Genomic DNA, 20,429 nt, shown 5'->3' with positions numbered 1-20,429 from the left:
CCTCCACCTGTCCAATGGCCAACTTCACACGTCCGTCCACATCAAACCCACCAACAAGCAACAGTACCTCCATTATGACAGCTGCCACCCATTCCACATCAAACGGTCCCTTCCCTACAGCCTAGGTCTTCGTGGCAAACGAATCTGCTCCAGTCCGGAATCCCTGAAACATTACACCAACAACCTGACAACAGCTTTCGCATCCCGCAACTACCCTCCCGGCCTGGTACAGAAGCAAATAACCAGAGCCACTTCCTCATCCCCTCAAACCCAGAATCCCCCACAGAAGAACCACAAAAGTGCCCCACTTGTGACAGGATACTTTCCGGGACTGGACCAGACTCTGAATGTGGCTCTCCAGCAGGGATACGACTTCCTCAAATCCTGCCCTGAAATGAGATCCATCCTTCATGAAATCCTCCCCACTCCGCCAAGAGTGTCTTTCCGCCGTCCACCTAACCTTCGTAACCTGTTAGTTCATCCCTATGAAATCCCCAAACCACCTTCCCTACCCTCTGGCTCCTATCCTTGTAACCGCCCCCGGTGCAAAACCTGTCCCATGCACCCTCCCACCACCACCTACTCCAGTCCTGTAACCCGGAAGGTGTACACGATCAAAGGCAGAGCCACGTGTGAAAGCACCCACGTGATTTACCAACTGACCTGCCTACACTGTGATGCATTCTATGTGGGAATGACCAGCAACAAACTGTCCATTCGCATGAATGGACACAGGCAGACAGTGTTTGTTGGTAATGAGGATCACCCTGTGGCTAAACATGCCTTGGTGCACAGCCAGCACATCTTGGCACAGTGTTACACCGTCCGGGTTATCTGGATACTTCCCACCAACACCAACCTATCCGAACTCCGGAGATGGGAACTTGCCCTTCAGTATATCCTCTCTTCTCGTTATCCGCCAGGCCTCAATCTCCGCTAATTTCCAGTTGCCGCCACTCATACCTCACCTGTCTCTCAACAACTTCTTTGCCTCTACTCTTCCACCTCGACTGACATCTCTGCCCAAACTCTTTGTCTTTAAATATGTCTGCTTGTGTCTGTATGTGTGGATGGATATGTGTGTGTGTGCGAGTGTATACCTGTCCTTTTTTCCCCCTAAGGTAAGTCTTTCCGCTCCCGGGATTGGAATGACTCCTTACCCTCTCCCTTAAAACCCACATCCTTTCGTCTTTCCCTCTCCTTCCCTCTTTCCTGATGAGGCAACAGTTTGTTGCGAAAGCTTGAATTTTGTGTGTATATTTGTGTTTGTTTGTGTGTCTATCGACCTGCCAGCGCTTTTGTTTGGTAAGTCTCATCATCTTTCTTTTTAGATACATCTTATATATATATATATATATATATCAAAATACCCTGACTCGTAAACAGTGGTCGACAAGAGGATTATGAACTTACTCCACCCCGAACTGCCCATTTCTGAGACAAAAATATCCCTTTACAATGGGAAGAGTTACACCAAAATATAATACCATAAACATAAGCAAATGAAAATAAGCAAAGCAGACTATTTTCATGTCGAACAATCACTCACTTCACATACTATTCCAATAGTAAAAACAGCAGCATTAAGTCTTTGAACAAGCTCATGAATGTGGGCTTTCCGCGACACTTTACTATCTATCTGAACACCTAGAAATTTGAACTGTTCAGTTTCACTGATCATATGCCCATTCTGTGAAATTAAAACATCAGGTTTTGTTGAACTGTGTGTTAGAAACTGTAAAAACTGAGTCTTACTGTGATTCAGTGATGGTTTATTTTCTACAAGCCATGAACTTATGTCATGAACTGCACTATTTGCACACATCATCCTTTACTACCAAGTTAGTGTTGTCAGCAAACAGAAATATTTTATAGTTACCCATAATACTAGAGGTCATATCAATTACACAAATAAGGTACAGGAGTGCCCTCAACACTGATCCCTGGGACACTGGGACACCCCCCCAACTTGACTGTACCCAACTCAGACCCCACATCATAGCCATATAGCCATTCTCAACATTGTGAATAATGACCTTTTGCTGTCTGTTTCTAAAGTAAGAGGTGAACCAACTGTGAGGTACTCCCCGTATTCTGTAATGATCCAAGTTCTGTAGCAATACTTTGTGACCAACACAATCAAACGCCTTAGTTAAATAAAAAAAAAATGCCTCGTTCGAAACCTTTTGTTTATTCCATCCAGTACCTAACAGAGAAAGAAGAATATAGCATTTACAATTGTTAAACCACTTCTAAAAACCGAACTGTCATTTAATAGCAAATTATGTTAAATCAAACGATTAATTATCCTTACATACACATCTTTTTCAATAACTTTATCACACACTGATGGCATAGAAATAGGTCTAAATTTGTCGACATTATCCTTTTCTCCCTTTTTACAAAGCAGCTTTACTATTGAGTACTTTTATTGTTTATCATTCAGGAAACTGACCATTCCTAAAGGAAAAATTACAAATATGGCTAAATACAGGGTTAACATGTGCAGCACAGTACTTTAATATTCTGCTAGGCACTCCATCATATCCATGAGAGCTCTTCGTCTTCAGTGATTTAATTATTGACTCAATCTCCCCCTGGTCTGTATCACAGAGGAGGCTTTCAGACATCAATGTCGGAAAAGCATTTGCCAAGAAAGTTACATGATTCCCTGTAGAAACTAAATTTTTATTCAATTCACCAGCAATGCTCAGAAAATGATTGTTATATATTGTACATATATCTCGTTGATCAGTAGCAGAAATATTTTTACTACGAACTGACTATTTCATCGACCTTGTGCTGCTGACCAGACACTTCCTTCACAACTGCCCATATGGTTTTAATTTTCTCCTGTGAAGTAGCTATTCTATTTTCATACCACATACTCTTTGCCTTCCTAATATTTTTAAGTTCCTTGCAATACTGTTTGTAATGGACAACTGCAGCTTGATTGTGACTACTGCTAACATTTTGATACAATTCCTGCTTTTTTCTATATGATATCCTTATCCCACTAGTCAGCCACCTGGGCCACCTATTACTTACTGCTAGTAGCCCATTTAGAACATTCTAATGGAAACCAACTCACAAAGAGCATCAGAAATGTGTTAAGGAAAGCATTATATTTATCATCTATGCTATTGGCACTATAAACATCCTGCCACTCTTCTTCCTTGACAAGGTTTAAAAACCTCTTTGTTGCTGGTGGATTAACTGTCCTACATAGCTTGTAATTATATGTGACATTTGTTTGAGTACAAAAGCCTTTAGTGTTAAAATTTGTGCATCATGGTCTGAAAGGCCATTCACCCTTTTAAAACTGAATGCCCATCTAGTAATGAAGAATGAATAAAAATATTGTCTGCAGCTATGCTGCTGTTCCCCTGCATCCTAGGTGGAAAAAACACAGTCTGCATCAGATCACATGAATTTAGGAGGTCTACTTGCATCCTTTATCTTGCACCATGATATACAAAATTTATATTGAAGTCACCTCATATAACTAATTTCTGGTACATCCTATAAGATGAATCAAGAACCCTCTCTAGCTCGAGCAGAAAGGCTCTGAAGTCAGAGTTAGGGGACCTATAAACAACAGCTATGAGAAGTTTAGTTTCACTAAATTCAACTGCCCCTGCACAACATTCAAATATCTGTTCAGTGCAGTGCCGTAATACGTCTATGGACTCAAATGGAATACTGATTTTTAAGTACGTAGCCACTCCCCCACCTCACAAGGAACTCCTTGAAAAACAGCCAGCTAATCTGTATTCCGGTAAAGGAATCCTCTGAATTGTCAAATTATTTAAGTGGTGCTCCGATATACCAATAATTTCTGAGTCAACATCTATAAGCAGATCACTAACTTTATCTCTAATACCTCTTATATTTTGATGAAATGTGCTAATTCCTTCTCTACTTGGAAACATGATGTCCTCTGAAGGTGAGCCATCAGTTAGAGGGACTTTCTATAAGCAGGTATACCTATCAGCTGACTTCAATCTAAAAAAAGTGGAGCTCTAACACAAACTACTATAGGAAATTTTCCATGAGTGATCCCACCACCACCCACTACACAGTCACCTATAAGGTTTGCCAGCCTCCCCTTCCCATACCTATTGAGGTGCAGGCCATGACTAGTGAAACCCAATCTACTGATAGACCCAACTGGTACCACTGAAATGTGATCCATGGCCTCTGCCATCAGCGCTCTCTCGTGCCCCATGTTAACGTGCCTAACAGTAGCATTAAGATGAGGCTGATCATAACACTGAAACACTTGCACAAAATGCACATTAGTGCCACCAGTTTGAGTAGCTATCTTTACCAGGTCACCACCAACATCATATTCCCCGTCCCTATCAAGACTGTTCCCTGCTCCACCCACTATCACTACCTGATCCTCCTCCGTAAAATTCCTACATAACTTCCCTATTCTGTCAGCCACCTGAGCCAACCCTGCACTAGGCTTCACAATGCTGGTGACCTGGTACTCAGTCCCCAACACTTCCTGCAACTGCTGGCCCACACCTCTACCGTGCAAACTACCTAGCAGCAGAACCTTCATCTTTCTGTTAGACTTTACAAATGACCTAGGCCTCCTAACTGCTGAGGACTGCTGCATGTTCCCTACATCTACAGCTACAAAGCATTTCATCACATTTTACGTTATTGTCTGTGCACTCCTGCAAATAGCAGACCTTAGTTTTTGCATAAGAGTTGTGACAGTTGTTAGCAACCCTATTGTTGATCAGAAAGAGCTTCGTCAAATTACTCATGTAAGAATACATTAAACACAATACAGCTCAGCACAGTTGAGTAAACATAACATTTACCAACAATTACAAATAATCATATTGTATACAGAAGTGTTTCCTAGCAAAGACTGATAGCAACCAGAAGCATGTCAATGCCAGTCTAACATTATCCAGCTTCTACTGGCTCCTTGGCTTCCAATATAATTCACTAAGCAATTCGAATTAAGGCGCATTGCTGCAGGCATCCCAAATCAGTGTTATGAATGAAGATGGACTTCAATGATGTGGTGATATCAGAAGAGTTGACAAAACAAGAGCTCTACAGGGAGACACTGATAACTACTGAAGATACAAAATGCCATGTACATAGGTGTCTGTGTTTAGGTAAGTCAAGAATAAATTCAACATGCCATATTGTCTGTCCTGAATTACTATAGAGGATGTGTTTTTGGTGCTACTATACTATTACTATTTCACCGAGTTTTATACATTTTATGTCATTAAAGTCATCTTCTCATGGCACAGAAAAACAGTATTTAGTCCAGTCTAAAAACAGAAAGAAAAGAGTGGGAGGGGGGCAGCGGGTGTTAACACTCTAGGTTCCAGCATTCCAGAACTCCATTAACACTCCTCCTCTCAACCATAAAATTCTCTCTTGGCCCCTTATTTGAATAATTTAGCATAAATAGCAACAAACATATATGAAACATTATATTAATTAGTGATGAGCCCAATCACTACCTCTGAAAAGCTTCAGATTTTCTAGAAAAATTTAATGATTTAAACATTCTGATTTCAATGCATACAAAAATACCACTGAGGTTACACTGTCATTTAATCTTTATAATATATAGTTAGTGAGTGAACAAATAATATTCTCAAAAGACCATGTCTTTTGAAATTGAAATTATGATTTACCAACTGAATTGTTAGCCCCAAAGCAGTCCATTTTTCCCACTATTTTCTTAATCACGCCAGAGAATGATTTCAGCAGAAAAAGTTTGGCAGCTTACACCCCTCCTGACACCTTTCTTAACTACATATTAATAACGACAATTTCCATCTCTGGAAAAATGCCCTTAACTATCAATGCTTCCACAAAGTGTGAATGCTACTGTACGTTTAATAGCTTTTCCTAATATACTGGAATGATGTGTGTAGCTATGATATCACCTTTGTTCTAGTTACTGCCTCACCTTTATCACTGAACTTAAGTTCAGCCATGCAGGACTTGTAAAGGACCTTCTTTTCTTCACTCATTCTCTACCGTGGAAAAATTTCTTCACCACATACCTCGCTGACAACAGCCAACCAAAATCTCAAACAGAATATCGTTAAAAACAGTTCCAAACTGCCTCAACCATGATCCTTCTTCCCTTCCACCTTGTCATGCCCCGGTAAACTTTCAGGAATTCCTCACTTCTAATCTAGCCTCACTTTCCTTTCCTAAATCCCTCACCACTGAGAGCAACATAACTATTATGGAATACAAAGCTATCCACAACCTGAAAACCAATAAAGACTTCATCATACTTCCCACACGCAAAGTCTCCACCAGTGTTCATGAATCGTAGTGACTATGTGGCTGGGAGTCTCTGCCAATTTTCCGATGTCTGCATACAAACCTTATAATCGTGATTCCATCCCAGAAGTTCAACAGGACCTCCAGCAGCTCCTCATGCCTTAGGTCTATCCCAATACATGAAGCCCGACTCCATCTCCCTCCTCACACCAGCAACCCCTTGTGCTACTGCCTTTTACCTACTTCTCAAACTGTTGTCCTAGTCTCCCATCCCATATTCAAGACACTACTCACTTCCTTCACCACTTTCCACAGTTCCTGTCCTGTTACCTCCAAATTCCTTGTTGTTCACGGTGGATGAAACATCCTTATACACAAGCTTCCTCCACTCTCATGCATGGTCTTGCAGCCATGGAACACTACCGTTCCCAGTCTTCTCCTGACACCAAAATCACCACTCTTTCCAAATCCTCCTAGCCCACTACGTTCTGACCCACATTATTTCACTTTCGGAGGCCAAACCTATAAATATCACAGTACTGCCATGGGTACTTGTATGGCACCATCTTATGACATCTTATTTATGGGTCACCTGCAGGAATCCTATCCATCAAGGCAAAACCTCTGGTCTGGTTCAGATTCAATTATGAAATGGGTAGACTGCTACTCACCATACAGGGGAGATATTGAGTCGCAGACAGGTACAACAAAAAAGTCTGCTAGACAAGTTAGCTTTTGGCCAAAAGGCATTCTTCTGAATGACACGACATACACTATGTGATCAAGAGTATCTGGACACCCCCAAAAACATATGTTTTTCATATTAGGTGCATTGTGCTGCCACCTACTGCCAGTTACTCCATATCAGTGACCTCCGTAGTCATTAGACATTGTGAGAGAGCAGAATGGAGGGGCTTTGCAGAACTCACGCACTTCAAACGTAGTCAGGTTATTGTGTGTCACTTGTGTCACACCTCTGTATGTGAGATTTCCAAACTCCTAAACATCCCTAGGTCCACTGTTTCTGATGTGATAGTGAAGTGGAAATGTGAAGGTACACATACAGCGCAAAAGTATACAGGCCAACCTCATCTTTTGACAGACAGAGAGCACCGACAGTTGAAGAGGGTCGTAATGTGTAATAGGCAGACATCTATCCAGACCATCACATGGGAATTCCATACTGCATCAGGATCCACTGCAAGTACTATGGCAGTTAGACGGGAGGTGAGAAAACTTGATTTCATAGTCAAGCGGCTGCTCATAAGCCACATATCGCACCAGTAAATGTCAAACGACGCCTTGCTTGGAGTAAGGAGTGTAAACATTGAATGATGGAACAGTGGTAAAACGTTGCATACAGTGATGAATCACAGTACACATTGTGGCAAGCCAATGGGAGGGTGTGGATATGGCGAATGCCTGGTGAACGTCATCTGCCAGCATGTGTAGTGCCAACAGTAAAATTCGAAGGCAGTGGTGTTATGGGTGGCCATGTTTTTCATGGAGGAGGCTGGTGTGGGAAGAGGGAGTGGTAGCAGGGAAGGGGTGGAGAATTGTAAAGTGCTGCTTGTGGGAACATAGAGCAACAAGTTGAGGAGAGGGTGGGGCAGCTAGGCGCAGTCCGCAGTCAGGAAGTAAGACCGGGGGGGAGCATGGCTGGGAGGGAAGGGGGAAGGCAGAAGGAGAGAAGGATAAAAAAATTTGGGTGTGATGGCGGAACAGAAGACTGTGCAATGCTGGAGTGGGAACAGGGAAGAGGATAAGTGGGTGAACGACAGTGACTAATGAAGGTTGAGGCCAGGAGCATTATGAGAATGTAGGATATATTGCAGGGAGAGTTACCACCTGCACAATTCAGGAAAGGTGGCATTGGTAGGAAGGATTCAGATCGCACATGCTATGAAGCAGTTATTAAACCTGCACAATTCAGGAAAGGTGGCATTGGTAGGAAGGATTCAGATCGCACATGCTATGAAGCATTTATTAAAATGAGGAATGTTGTGTTGTGCAGTGTGCTGAGCAACTGGGTGGTTCAGCTGTTTTTTCATCCCAGTTTGTCGGTGGCCATTCATGTGGATAGACAGATTGTTGGTTGTCATGCTCACCTAGAACACAGTACAGTGTGATGGGACAAGTGATGCTTGTGACTGGACTGGAGTAGGTGGTGGTGGAAGGATGTAGAAGAGATCTTGCACACAGCTCTATTACAGGGATATAAGCCATGAGGCAATGGGTTGAGAGCAGGGGTTAAGTAGGGATAGACGAAGGTATTGTGTAGGTTCATTGGGCAGCAGAATAGCACTATGGGAGGGTTGGGAACGATAGTGGGTAAGACATTCCTCATTTCAAAGTACGATGACAGGTAGTCAAAACCATGGTGGAGAATGTGATTCAGTTGCTCCAGTCCTGGGTGGTATTGAGTCACATGGGGAATGCTCCTCTGTGGCCAGACAATGGGGCTTTGGGAGGTGGTAGGTGACTAGGGAGATAAGGCATGGTAGATCTGCTTCTGTGCGGAGTTGGGAAGGTAATTACAGCCCGTGAAGGCCTTAGTGGACACTTGGTTAATTTCAAGAGGGACTGCTCGCCATTACAGATGTGACAGCCACGAGTAGCCAGGTTGTACGCAAGGGACTTCTTGGGAACGAATGGGTGACAGCTGTCAAAGTAGAGGGTTGCCTGGTGGCTCGTAGGCTTGATATGGACGGAGGTACTGATGTAGCCATCTTTGAGGTGAAGGTCAACATCGAGGAAGGTGGCTTGTTGGGTTGAGGAGGACCAGGTGAAGCGAATGGTGGACAAGGTGTTGAGTTCTGGACGAATAAGGACAGGCTGTCCTCACCCTTGAACCAGATCACAAAGATGTCCTCAATGAATGTGAAACAGATGAGGGGTTTGGGATTTTGGATGTCAGGAAGGATCCCTCTAGAGGGCCCATGAATAGGTTTACATACAGGGTGTTTCCAAAATGACCGGCATATTTGAAACGGCAATAAAAACTAAACGAGCAGCGATGAAATACTCCGTTTGTTGCAATATGCTTGGGACAACAGTACATTTTCAGGCGGACAAACTTTCAAAATTACAGTAGCTACAATTTTCAACAACAGATGGCACTGCAAGTGATGTGAAAGATATAGACGACAACGCAGTCTGTGGGTGCGCCATTCTGTACATCATCTTTCTGCTGTAAGCGTGTGCTGTTCACAACGTGCAAGTGTGCTGTGGACAACATGGTTTATTCCTTAGAACAGAGGATTTTTCTGGTGTTGGAATTCCACCGCCTAGAACACAGTGTTGTTGCAACAAGACGAAGTTTTCAACGGAGGTTTAATGTAACCAAAGGACCGAAAAGCGATACAATAAAGGATCTGTTTGAAAAATTTCAATGGACTGGGAACGTGACGGATGAACATGCTGGAAAGGTAGGGCGACCGCGTACGGCAACAACAGAGGGCAACGCGCAGCTAGTGCAGCAGGTGATCCAACAGCGGCCTCGGGTTTCCGTTCGCCGTGTTGCAGCTGCGGTCCAAATGACGCCAACGTCCACGTATCGTCTCATGCGCCAGAGTTTACACCTCTATCCATACAAAATTCAAACGCGGCAACCCCTCAGTGCCGCTACCATTGCTGCACGAGAGACATTCGCTAACGATATAGTGCACAGGATTGATGACGGCGATATGCATGTGGGCAGCATTTGGTTTACTGACGAAGCTTATTTTTACCTGGACGGCTTCGTCAATAAACAGAACTGGCGCATATGGGGAACCGAAAAGCCCCATGTTGCAGTCTCATCGTCCCTGCATCCTCAAAAAGTACTGGTCTGGGCCGCCATTTCTTCCAAAGGAATCATTGGCCCATTTTTCAGATCCGAAACGATTACTGCATCACACTATCTGGACATTCTTCGTGAATTTGTGGCGGTACAAACTGCCTTACACGACACTGCGAACACCTCGTGGTTTATGCAAGATGGTGCCCGGCCACATCACACGGCCGACGTCTTTTATTTCCTGAATGAATATTTCGATGATCATTTGATTGCTTTGGGCTATCCGAAACATACAGGAGGCGGCGTGGATTGGCCTCCCTATTCGCCGGACATGAACCCCTGTGACTTCTTTCTGTGGGGACACTTGAAAGACCAGGTGTACCGCCAGAATCCAGAAACAATTGAACAGCTGAAGCAGTACATCTCATCTGCATGTGAAGCCATTCCGCCAGACACGTTGTCAAAGGTTTCGGGTAATTTCATTCAGAGACTACGCCATATTATTGCTACGCATGGTGGATATGTGGAAAATATCGTACTATAGAGTTTCCCAGACCGCAGCGCCATCTGTTGTTGACAATTGTAACTACTGTAATTTCGAAAGTTTGTCTGCCTGAAAATGTACTGTTGTCCCAAGCATATTGCAACAAACGGTGTATTTCTATCGCTGCTCATTTAGTTTGTATTGCCGTTTCAAATATACCGGTCATTTTTGAAACACCCTGTAGATGGTGTCATGCAAGTGCCCATTGCCTAATTCAGAAAAAGACCTTTTGGCTGAAATGTTACTTGTCTAGTCGTGTTTTTGTTGTGCACGTCTGTGACTCAACATCTCCACTACATGGTGAGTAACAATCTATTCTTCTCATAACATTGTCACTATTCCTTGGTGGACTTCCCATTGTCAGATTCAATTTTCACGATCTAGCCTCATGGCAGGGACAACGCTTGCTATTTTCTCCATTACCCCAACACCTACCCCATATCTGCTTCACCTGGTCCTTATCAACTCAACAAGCCAATTTCCTGAATGCTGATCTCCATAAATAAGTCTGTTGACATCCAGCACACCAATCTCCAACAGTACCTTCACTTTAATAGCTGCCACCTGTTTCACATCAAACACTTTTCCTTAAGCCTTGTCAACCATGGACACTGCAGCTGCAATGGAAAGTAGAAGCTGTTGAAGCATACTGATAACCTTATAAGAGCCTTTATTGACAGACAGTATCCTATTCAATTCACCCACAAATAAATTTCTCATGCCATCTCCTATTCCAACATCAGTAAACCTGTTAACCTGCCTCCAGCCAGGACTCCTCTGTTCACCCAGTACCATCCTGGTATTGACAAGCTCAACCACATTTCACCAGGGCTTTTGACTATCTCTCATTGTGTCGATGAGTGTTATCCTACACGAAACCCTACCCACATTACCCAGTTCCTCGCTCCCCCATAGTATAGAATATTCTTGCCTATCACTATTCCAATTCTGTTTCCAGTACTGTACCCCATGGGTCATTCCCTTGCAGTCGATCAAGGTGCAAGACCTCTCCCGCCCACTACACCAACCACCCACCTATTACAGTCCAGTCAAAGGCATTTCCTGCCATGTAAGAGGGAGGGCCATGTGTGAAAGCCGCTGCTTTATATGTCAGTTATGCTGCAATTACTGCACAGTATTCTATGTAGGTATGAGAAGCAACCAACTGTCTACTTGCATGAATGGTTAATGACAAACTATAGTAAAATGCACACTTGACCATCCAACTGCCAAATAAGCTGCACACCACAACACAAATGACTTCAACAGCTACTTCACTATGCAAGCCAACTGGATATTTCCTTCCAGCACTAGTTCCTCTGAACTATGAGGGTGGGAATTGTCTCTCCAGCATATCCTGTGCTCACACAATCCTCCTGGCCTAAAGCTCTACTAACCTATGTCCCTCTGCCTCAGCTCACCTTTTCCCTTCTCTATTCTGTCCTCACCACTACTCCTTTCCCATCCACACTATTACGACCTTCTTCTACCATTATCCCCCCCCCCCTTACAAGTAGGGCATTCTCTCTCTCTCTCTCCCCCCCCCCCCCCCACACACACACACACAGGGAGTCATCTGTTGAAAAACTTGCCTCACACTGTCCCACTACCCCTCCTCACCTCATTCATTCTTACCTACTTCCCCCCCACCCCCATCTCTCGAGGCAGCAGCTCTCAACAATCGATAATTCACAGTCAGTCTTACCACAGCTTCAGGTCTATATGTTTTGTTGTCCGTGTAGTTGTGTGTGTGAAAGTTTGAACTGTTTTCTGTTGTGTGTTCCTGTTGTGTATTCCTGTTGTTGTTGTTGTGGTCTTCAATCCTGAGACTGGTTTGATGCAGCTCTCCATGCTACTCTATCCTGTGCAAGCTTTTCATCTTAGTGTATTCATCTCTTGGTCTCCCGCTATGATTTTTACCCTCCACGCTGCCCTCCAATACCAAACTGGTGATCCCTTGATGCCTCAGAACACGTCCTACCAACCAATCCATTTTTCTTGTCAAGTTGTGCCACTAATTCCTCTTCTCCCCAATTCTATTCAATACCTCCTCATTAGTTATGTGATCTACCCATCTAATCTTCAGCATTCTTCTGTAGCACCACATTTCTAAAGCTTCTATTCTCTTCTTGTCCAAACTATTTATCGCCCATGTTTCACTTCCATACATGGCTACACTCCATACAAATACTTTCAGAAACGACTTCCTGACACTTAAATCTATATTCGATGTTAACAAATTTCTCTTCTTCAGAAACACTTCCCTTGCCATTGCCAGTCTACATTTTATATCCTCTCTACCTCGGCCATCATCAGTTATTTTGCTCCCCAAATAGCAAAACTCCTTTACTACTTTAAGTGTCTCATTTCCTAATCTAATTCCCTCAGCATCCCCTGAGTTAACTCGACTACATTCCATTACCCTCGTTTTGCTTTTGTTGATGTTCATCTTATATCCTCCTTTCAAAACACTGTCCATTCCGTTCAACTGCTCTTCCAAGTCCTTTGCTGTCTCTGACAGAATTACAATGTCATCCGCGAACCTCAAGGTTTTTATTTCTTCTCCATGGATTTTAATACCTACTCCGAATTTTTCTTTTGTTTCATTTACTGCTTGCTCAATATACACATTGAATAACATCGGGGACAGGCTACAACCCTGTCTCACTCCCTTCCCAACCACTGCTTCCCTTTCATGTCCCTCGATGCTTATAACTGCCATCTGCTTTCTGTACAAATTGTAAATAGCCTTTCGCTCCCTGTATTTTACCCCTGGCACCTTCAGAATTTGAAAGAGTAGTATTCCAGTCAACATTGTCAAAAACTTTCTCTAAGTCTACAAATGCTAGAAACGTAGGTTTGCCTTTCCTTAATCTTTCTTCTAAGATAAATCGTAGGGTCAGTATTGCCTCACGTGTTCCAATATTTCTACGGAATCCAAACTGATCTCCCCCGTGGTCAGTCTCTACCAGTTTTTCCATTCGTCTGTAAATAATTCGTGTTAGTATTTTGCAGTTGTGACTTATTACTGATAGTTCAGTAATTTTCATATCTGTCAACACCTGCATTCTTTGGGATTGGAATTGTTATATTCTTCTTGGAGTCTGAGGGTATTTTGCCTGTCTGATACATCTTGCTCACCAGGTGGTAGAGTTTTGTCAGGACTGGCTCTCCCAAGGCTGTCAGTAGTTCTAATGGAATGTTGATTGCTCCCGGAGCCTTGTTTCGACTCAGATCTTTCAGTGCTCTGTCAAACTCTTCCCACAGTATCATATCTCCCATTTCATCTTCATCTACATCCTCTTCCATTTCCATAATATTGTCCTCAAGTACATCGTCCTTGTATAGACGCACTATATACTACTTCCACCTTTCTGCTTTCCCTTCTTTGCTTAGAACTGGGTTTCCATCTGAGCTCTTGATATTCATGCAAGGGGTTCTCTTTTCTCCAAAGGTCTCTTTAATTTTTCTATAGGCAATATCTATCTTACCCTCGTGAGATAAGACTCTACATCCTTACATTTGTCCTCTAGCCATCCCTGCTTAGCCATTTTGCACTTCCTGTCGATCTCGTTTTTGAGACGTTTGTATTCCTTTGTGCCTGCTTCAGTTAATGCATTTTTGTATTTTCTCCTTTCATCAATTAAATTCATTACTCTTCTGTTAGCCAAGGATTTCTACTAGCCCTCGTCTTTTTACCTATTTGATCCTCTGCTGCCTTCACTACTTCATCCCTCAAAGCTACCCATTCTTCTTCTACTGTATTTCTTTCCCCCATTCCTGTCAATTGTTCCCTTATGCTCTCCCTAAAACTCTGTACAACCTCTGGTTCTTTCAGTTTATCCAGGTCCTATCTCCTTAAATTCCCACCTTTTTGCAGTTTTAATCTACAGTTCATAACCAACAGATTGTGGTCCGAGTCCACATCTGCCCCTGGAAATGTCTTACAATTTAAAACCTGGTTCCTAAATCTCTGTCTTACCATTATATAATCTATCTGATACCTTCTAGTATCTCCAGGATTCTTCCATGTATACAACCTTCTTTTATGGTTCTTGTACCAAGTGTTAGCTATGATTAAGTTATGCTCTGTGCAAAATTCTACCAGGCGGCTTCCTCTTTCATTTCTTAGCCCCAATCCATATTCACCTACTACGTTTCCTTCTCTTCCTTTTCCTACTGTCGAGCTCCAGTCACCCATGACTATTAAATTTTCGTCTCCCTTCACTACCTGAATAATTTCTTTTATCTCATCATACATTTCATCAATTTCTTCATCATCTGCAGAGCTACTTGGCATATAAACTTGTACTACTGTAGTAGGCGTGGGCTTCGTATCTATCTTGGCCACAATATTGTGTTCACGATGCTGTTTGTAGTAGCTTACCCGCACTCCTATTTTTATTCATTATTAAACCTACTCCTGCATTTCCCCTATTTGATTTTGTATTTACAACCCTGTATTCACCTGATCAAAAGTCTTGTTCCTCCTGCCACCGAACTTCACTAATTTCCACTATATCTAACTTTAACCTATCCATTTCCATTTTTATATTTTCTAACCTACCTGCCCGATTAAGGGATCTGACAGTCCACTCTCCGATCCGTAGAACGCCAGTTTTCTTTCTCCTGATAACGACATCCTCCTGATTAGTCCCCGCCCGGAGACCAGAATGGGGGACTATTTAACCTCCGGAATATTTTACCCAAGAGGACGCCGATGCATTTAATCATACAGTAAAGCTGCATGCCTAGCTAGTATGAATACTGTTTTCTGTTGTGTGTTCCTGTGTCCAACACAACAGTTGAGTAGTTGCCTTTCCTTTATTTTATATACCATACTTTCCTTTATTTTACATACCATATAAAGTCAATTGCATAAGATTACATTTTTCATTTGAAAGCTATATTCATTTGTTGAGTAACCCACGGTTTTTCCACAGACCTTTTTAATGTAAGCAATCGAATGCTGAATGGTAGGCAAGAACACATGTGAAGAATACGGTAGATCAACTTATGCACTGGGTGTTCTTCCTCGGAGTACACGAAAATGCACAATGTGAGGGATTGTTTTAAGTGTGGGAGATGGAAATGTGCATGAGAACGAGCTCTCTGAGTGAGAATTATCAATGAATATTCATATAATTATGAACTGAATGCAGTGAGCAATACGAAGCAGATGAAAGAGGTGGGGGGGGGGGGGGGGGGGGGAGGCGGGGCAGTAAACGAACAGGAATGACAGTGGGTGCAGTAAAGGAGACTAGCACATACTGTGCCCAGGGAGATTGTTGGACACTTTCAAAGTAACTTATAATTATTTTATTGGGAAAGCTACATTCGAATAAAATAAAGTAAAACATACCTATCTACTAATCTGTTACAGAGTGTGGCACAGAGAATATACATGTTTTTAACATGGGCTGTATGTTGGAAGGAAAATGGTCACTAGACAATGACCAATTGATGCACCATCATGTTGTGAGTTGTGAGAACATGCAAGGCTGTTTATGTTCCTATGTTTATATACAAAATTCCTTGGGTCTTTCTGAAAAATTCAAAAAGATACCATTTCCTCAGGCCAACTTTGTAGAAATCTGAAACATTTAAATTCCCTTATTAATTGTAGTAGAATGCTCTCGATGATCGGTATGAATGGCAAAAGGCCTTTCAAAATCCACAACTCTTCGTATGACATATGTTGATAGCACAGATGAAACTAATCACATAATTTATTGTTGGTACACCCATATTTCAGAAATGATTGTTATTTTCAGACTGTGATTTAAAGCAGTATATCTAAATTTCAGGTTCAACTGAGCACAGACTAAGAAACAGCTTTATATATACACAAACGTAAAAAAAAAAAAAAAAAAAAAAAAAAAAAAAATTAAAATTAAAAAAATTGAAGATAACATGCTACATTCGTCTACTACAGTACAATAAATCATCTCTGAGAATTGCCAGGCAAATCAAATCAGTTGGAATGGTAAAGTAGGAGAATGTGACTTGTAGCATAGAAACAAAAGGGGGTTTTAGTTGTTTTATCAATACTGAGATATTTAATTTGAATTATTGAGGAAATATGAAAAATTAGTAAGTATTTCAGCATTTTTCACATGACAGACTCTGAATAAGTATTTAATTATTCACAGTTAAAATTTTATCTAGTGTCCAAAAATATTTCACTTGACAAAACCATTTCCGATGTACAAGATAATATTCATGACTTTTCAAAATAGCAACACTCATAAATAAAATATAAATAAATACATAAATATATTTTGAATTAAATAGTCTTAAATTACATTTAGCTGGTAAAACGCACAAAAAATATATGTACATGAGTATAGACACTTAAAATTAAATGAATATATAACAAAAACTCATCAATAACGAGACACACTACATTTTCTTTTAACAGTTATAAAAATAGACAACTGACTGTAACTTACCCTATGTATGTGTTTGTATTTTATCAATAAGGATTCTTCAACAAAAATAGATAATTTTTTCTCTTCACTGAGAATAATTGTTTACAAGAGTGGCCATTGTGTTTTATAAACTCCATTAACTCCAGATACATGATACATTCATAATATTATGTAATACCCTATACAGAGGATCTAGAACGAAATACAGTACTCTAACCATGCCTTCAAATTCTGCTCTGCAACTGGTAAAAGGCTTATGCATTAACTAGGAAGTGCCTTCCCTACAGTATCACAGTTTTGAAAACTTTCACAAAGAACCTCGAATACCACAAATTATATCACGAAATGTACCTACAAATATTTTCCTACACAAAAGCTAATTCTCTGCAAATTTCTCCAATCTTACTATCTTACAGCACCACAGAATAAGCAGTATGTCAATCATTAAAATTCTTGTAGTTCTTTATCAGGTACGTCCTTAAATTAAGTCTAATTACTCACATACAATAACTGCAAGGTTTAATAGTTTTAAAGAGCTCAATAAATTACTATAATGGTTGGATGCAAGAAAGAAAATTCATACAAAGTGTTAAAATTGAAGAAATAATTCTGAACATGCTGTTACCCTGGGTAAATCACAAATTGACACATTTCTATTAAAGCTACAGTACACAAGCAAGTTGAAGTAGTAACAGTTTCAAATGAAATTACAGAAGAAATCTCACAATTCTAAGCATTTAACGAATTGGATATCTGAAAGTGCAAAGACTAATTCATAAAGTTATTAGACAGAGCAAGACCCATTAAGGAACTACTGTGTGAATCAATTGCTATGTAGCTTCAATAAAACTAATATTAGTAAAGTAGCAAAAAATTAGAACATACAAAAGCGTTTTCACTGAACAGAGACTTACATGATTCCATTGCTATAAAATTATATCGTTTGTATTATACCTACTACAGCAGTTGCTGCTGTGACTAAAAACATTTGTACATTTCCACGTATCTCTCTATGTGAAAGATTGTTCACCAGAATGCTAATGAAGAAATATCAAACATCATGCACAACCATCTTAGTTGTATGGTTACTTCTAGAAGTTTGCAACCATCCCCAAGTTCTTCCAGTGTTTACACTCACTTCCACTGTTCCTTTTCCTTGGAGCTCTTCCAGCTGATTTTTTGTAGACAGTAAGGCCTCCTGAAGATTTTTGATGGTCACTTGCTGTTCTTCATTCTGTTGAGTTAAAAGTATACCATTACTGTATAATTGAAATAAAATTGTGACTTGCATAAATCAACCAGTGGAGAAAAAAGGAGCAAAAAAGGAGCTGGGAAAGATGGGCAGATGCATTGCCAGAGGGCTGCAAATAAATAGGGTGTTAGATGAGAATGGGGGGGAGGGGGGGGGAGTTTATAGGGCAGAGGGGGTAGAAACTGTTGGGTGGAGGGCGTGGGGACAATATGTTACTGTAGGTTGAGACCGGAATAATTACAGGAGTGGAGAATGTGTTGTAAGGATAACTCCCATTTACGCTGTTCAGAAAAGCTGGTGGTGGAGGGAAGGATCCAAATGGCTCGCGTAGTGGAGCAGCCATTGAAATCAAGTGTGTTATGTTCAGCTGCATGCTGTGCCACAGGTTGGTCTACTTTGCTCTTGGCCAAAGTCTGGCAGTGGCCATTCATCCTAGTGGACAGCTGAAAGCTGTCAATATAAGAAGCTGTGCACCAATTACAGCAGAGCTGGTAAATGACATGGCTGCTTTCATAGGTAACCCAGCCTCTGATAGGGTCCTCTGACAGGACTGGACTAGGAAGTGATGGTGGATGGATTGGGCAGGTTTTGCAACTGGGTCTTCCACAGGGATATGATCCCTGTGGCAATGGGTTGGGATTGGGAATGGCATATGGATGGACTAAGATGTTGTGGAGGTTGGGTGGGTAACAGAACACCACTTTAAGAGGGATGGGAAGTATCTAGGGTAGGATGTCCCTCATTTCAGGGCACGATGATATGTAATCAAAACCCTGGCCACAGATAGGGTTCAGTTGCTCCAGTCTGGGATGGTATGAGTGGTGAAGAGGACACTCCTCTGTGGTAGGTTCTTGAGGATCGGGGGAGGATTGGGGGTGTGAGGGAAAATGGCACAGGAGTTCTGTTTGCAGAGTAAGTCTGAGGGATAGTGCCTGTTTTTGAACATTTTGTGTGTCTCTTTTACTGACAAAGGCTGTGGCCGAGAGCTATATGTGAGCGTCTTTTAATTGTGCCTGTCTGCAACTTGACATGTCTTTTTTACAGTAAGTAGAAATCTGTCTTTTCCTACATTAGTGACTTGCTTAAGCAACTTAAGATTTAAATATGCCTCATACACTACATATCCCATTAGGAAACAGAACTTTTGGGAATACAGTACATATGATATCAAAAACCTGCATACAGATGAGTACACTGTATCAACAACTGATACACTGACTACAAAAAAAGTGAAGAGCCTTGAAGGGGGGAAGAAACAAAATGAAACTTCATGGCTGAGAAGGTATGTGACGTTATTTCAGTGATTACAACACTGTATGAAATTTACACAGAAGTTTGCAGCATGAGACCATTTATCAGTATGCTGCTGCACACCCTCTGGCCTTGATGCGTGCACTAATTTGGTTGGGAAAGCTGTCATAAGGCAATTGAATCCTATTCTAAGGCAATATGACCTACAATGGTTGTAACTGTTTCTTTATATCCTAGGTACTGGCATTGGCAAAGAGTTGACGTCCGAGCTCGTTACACACATTATATAGCGGAGACAGATCTGCGAACCGGGCTAGCCATGGAAATACCTCAGCATGACACGTACAGTTCACAGAGACACGTGCCTTTGTTGATGAGCTGTGTCCTGTTGAAAAATGGCACTATGATACTGTCGCATGACGGATAACACATGGGGACGCTGCACTAGTGAACCCGACAATGCTGTATATATGTCCTATCTTCTTCTGCCCCTCTCTCTATCCATCCACAGAGGGGGGACTCTCTTTGTCCCCTTCCTCTTCCTCCCCTCTTTGTCCATCTCCTCTTCCTTCCCCCTCTCACTGTCCGTGTGTATCCCCCCCCCCCCCCAAGTTTCCCAGTCTCTTTCCATCTCCTCAACCCTCTCTCTACCCATCTCCTCCCTACCCTTCTCTCTGTCCATTTTCTCCTCCTCCCTCTCTCTGTCCACTTCCTCTTCCTCTCCCTGACATTGAGCCTTGATTATTGTTACTGCAAATGAAACTTTGACTGCAAAATGAAGCCACTTAAAACTGTAAAATCGAAGGGGAACTCTTACAAAGATATTAACAATAAACATAGGCAGGACTTTGTGTTACCATTAAACAACAAATATAATTCGCTTCAGAACAC

At 41.7% G+C, this 20,429-nt stretch overlaps 1 protein-coding gene across 1 annotated transcript in view; it reads right to left on the bottom strand.

Moving 5' to 3' along the window:
- The window catches only part of LOC126260657 (centromere-associated protein E-like), a 577,712-nt gene that overhangs the window by 201,250 nt on the left and 356,033 nt on the right, over positions 1 to 20,429 (bottom strand). Inside the window, exon 13 of the mRNA XM_049957993.1 lies at positions 18,174 to 18,269. Coding sequence (XP_049813950.1) covers positions 18,174 to 18,269 — 96 coding nt within the window. The remainder of the gene's footprint in view (positions 1 to 18,173; positions 18,270 to 20,429) is intronic.

This window comes from Schistocerca nitens, chromosome 5 (genome assembly GCF_023898315.1).
Source record: "Schistocerca nitens isolate TAMUIC-IGC-003100 chromosome 5, iqSchNite1.1, whole genome shotgun sequence".
Lineage (NCBI taxonomy): Eukaryota > Metazoa > Arthropoda > Insecta > Orthoptera > Acrididae > Schistocerca > Schistocerca nitens.
Note: the sequence above shows the minus strand (reverse complement) of the source record. Positions and strands in the feature narration are given on the sequence as shown.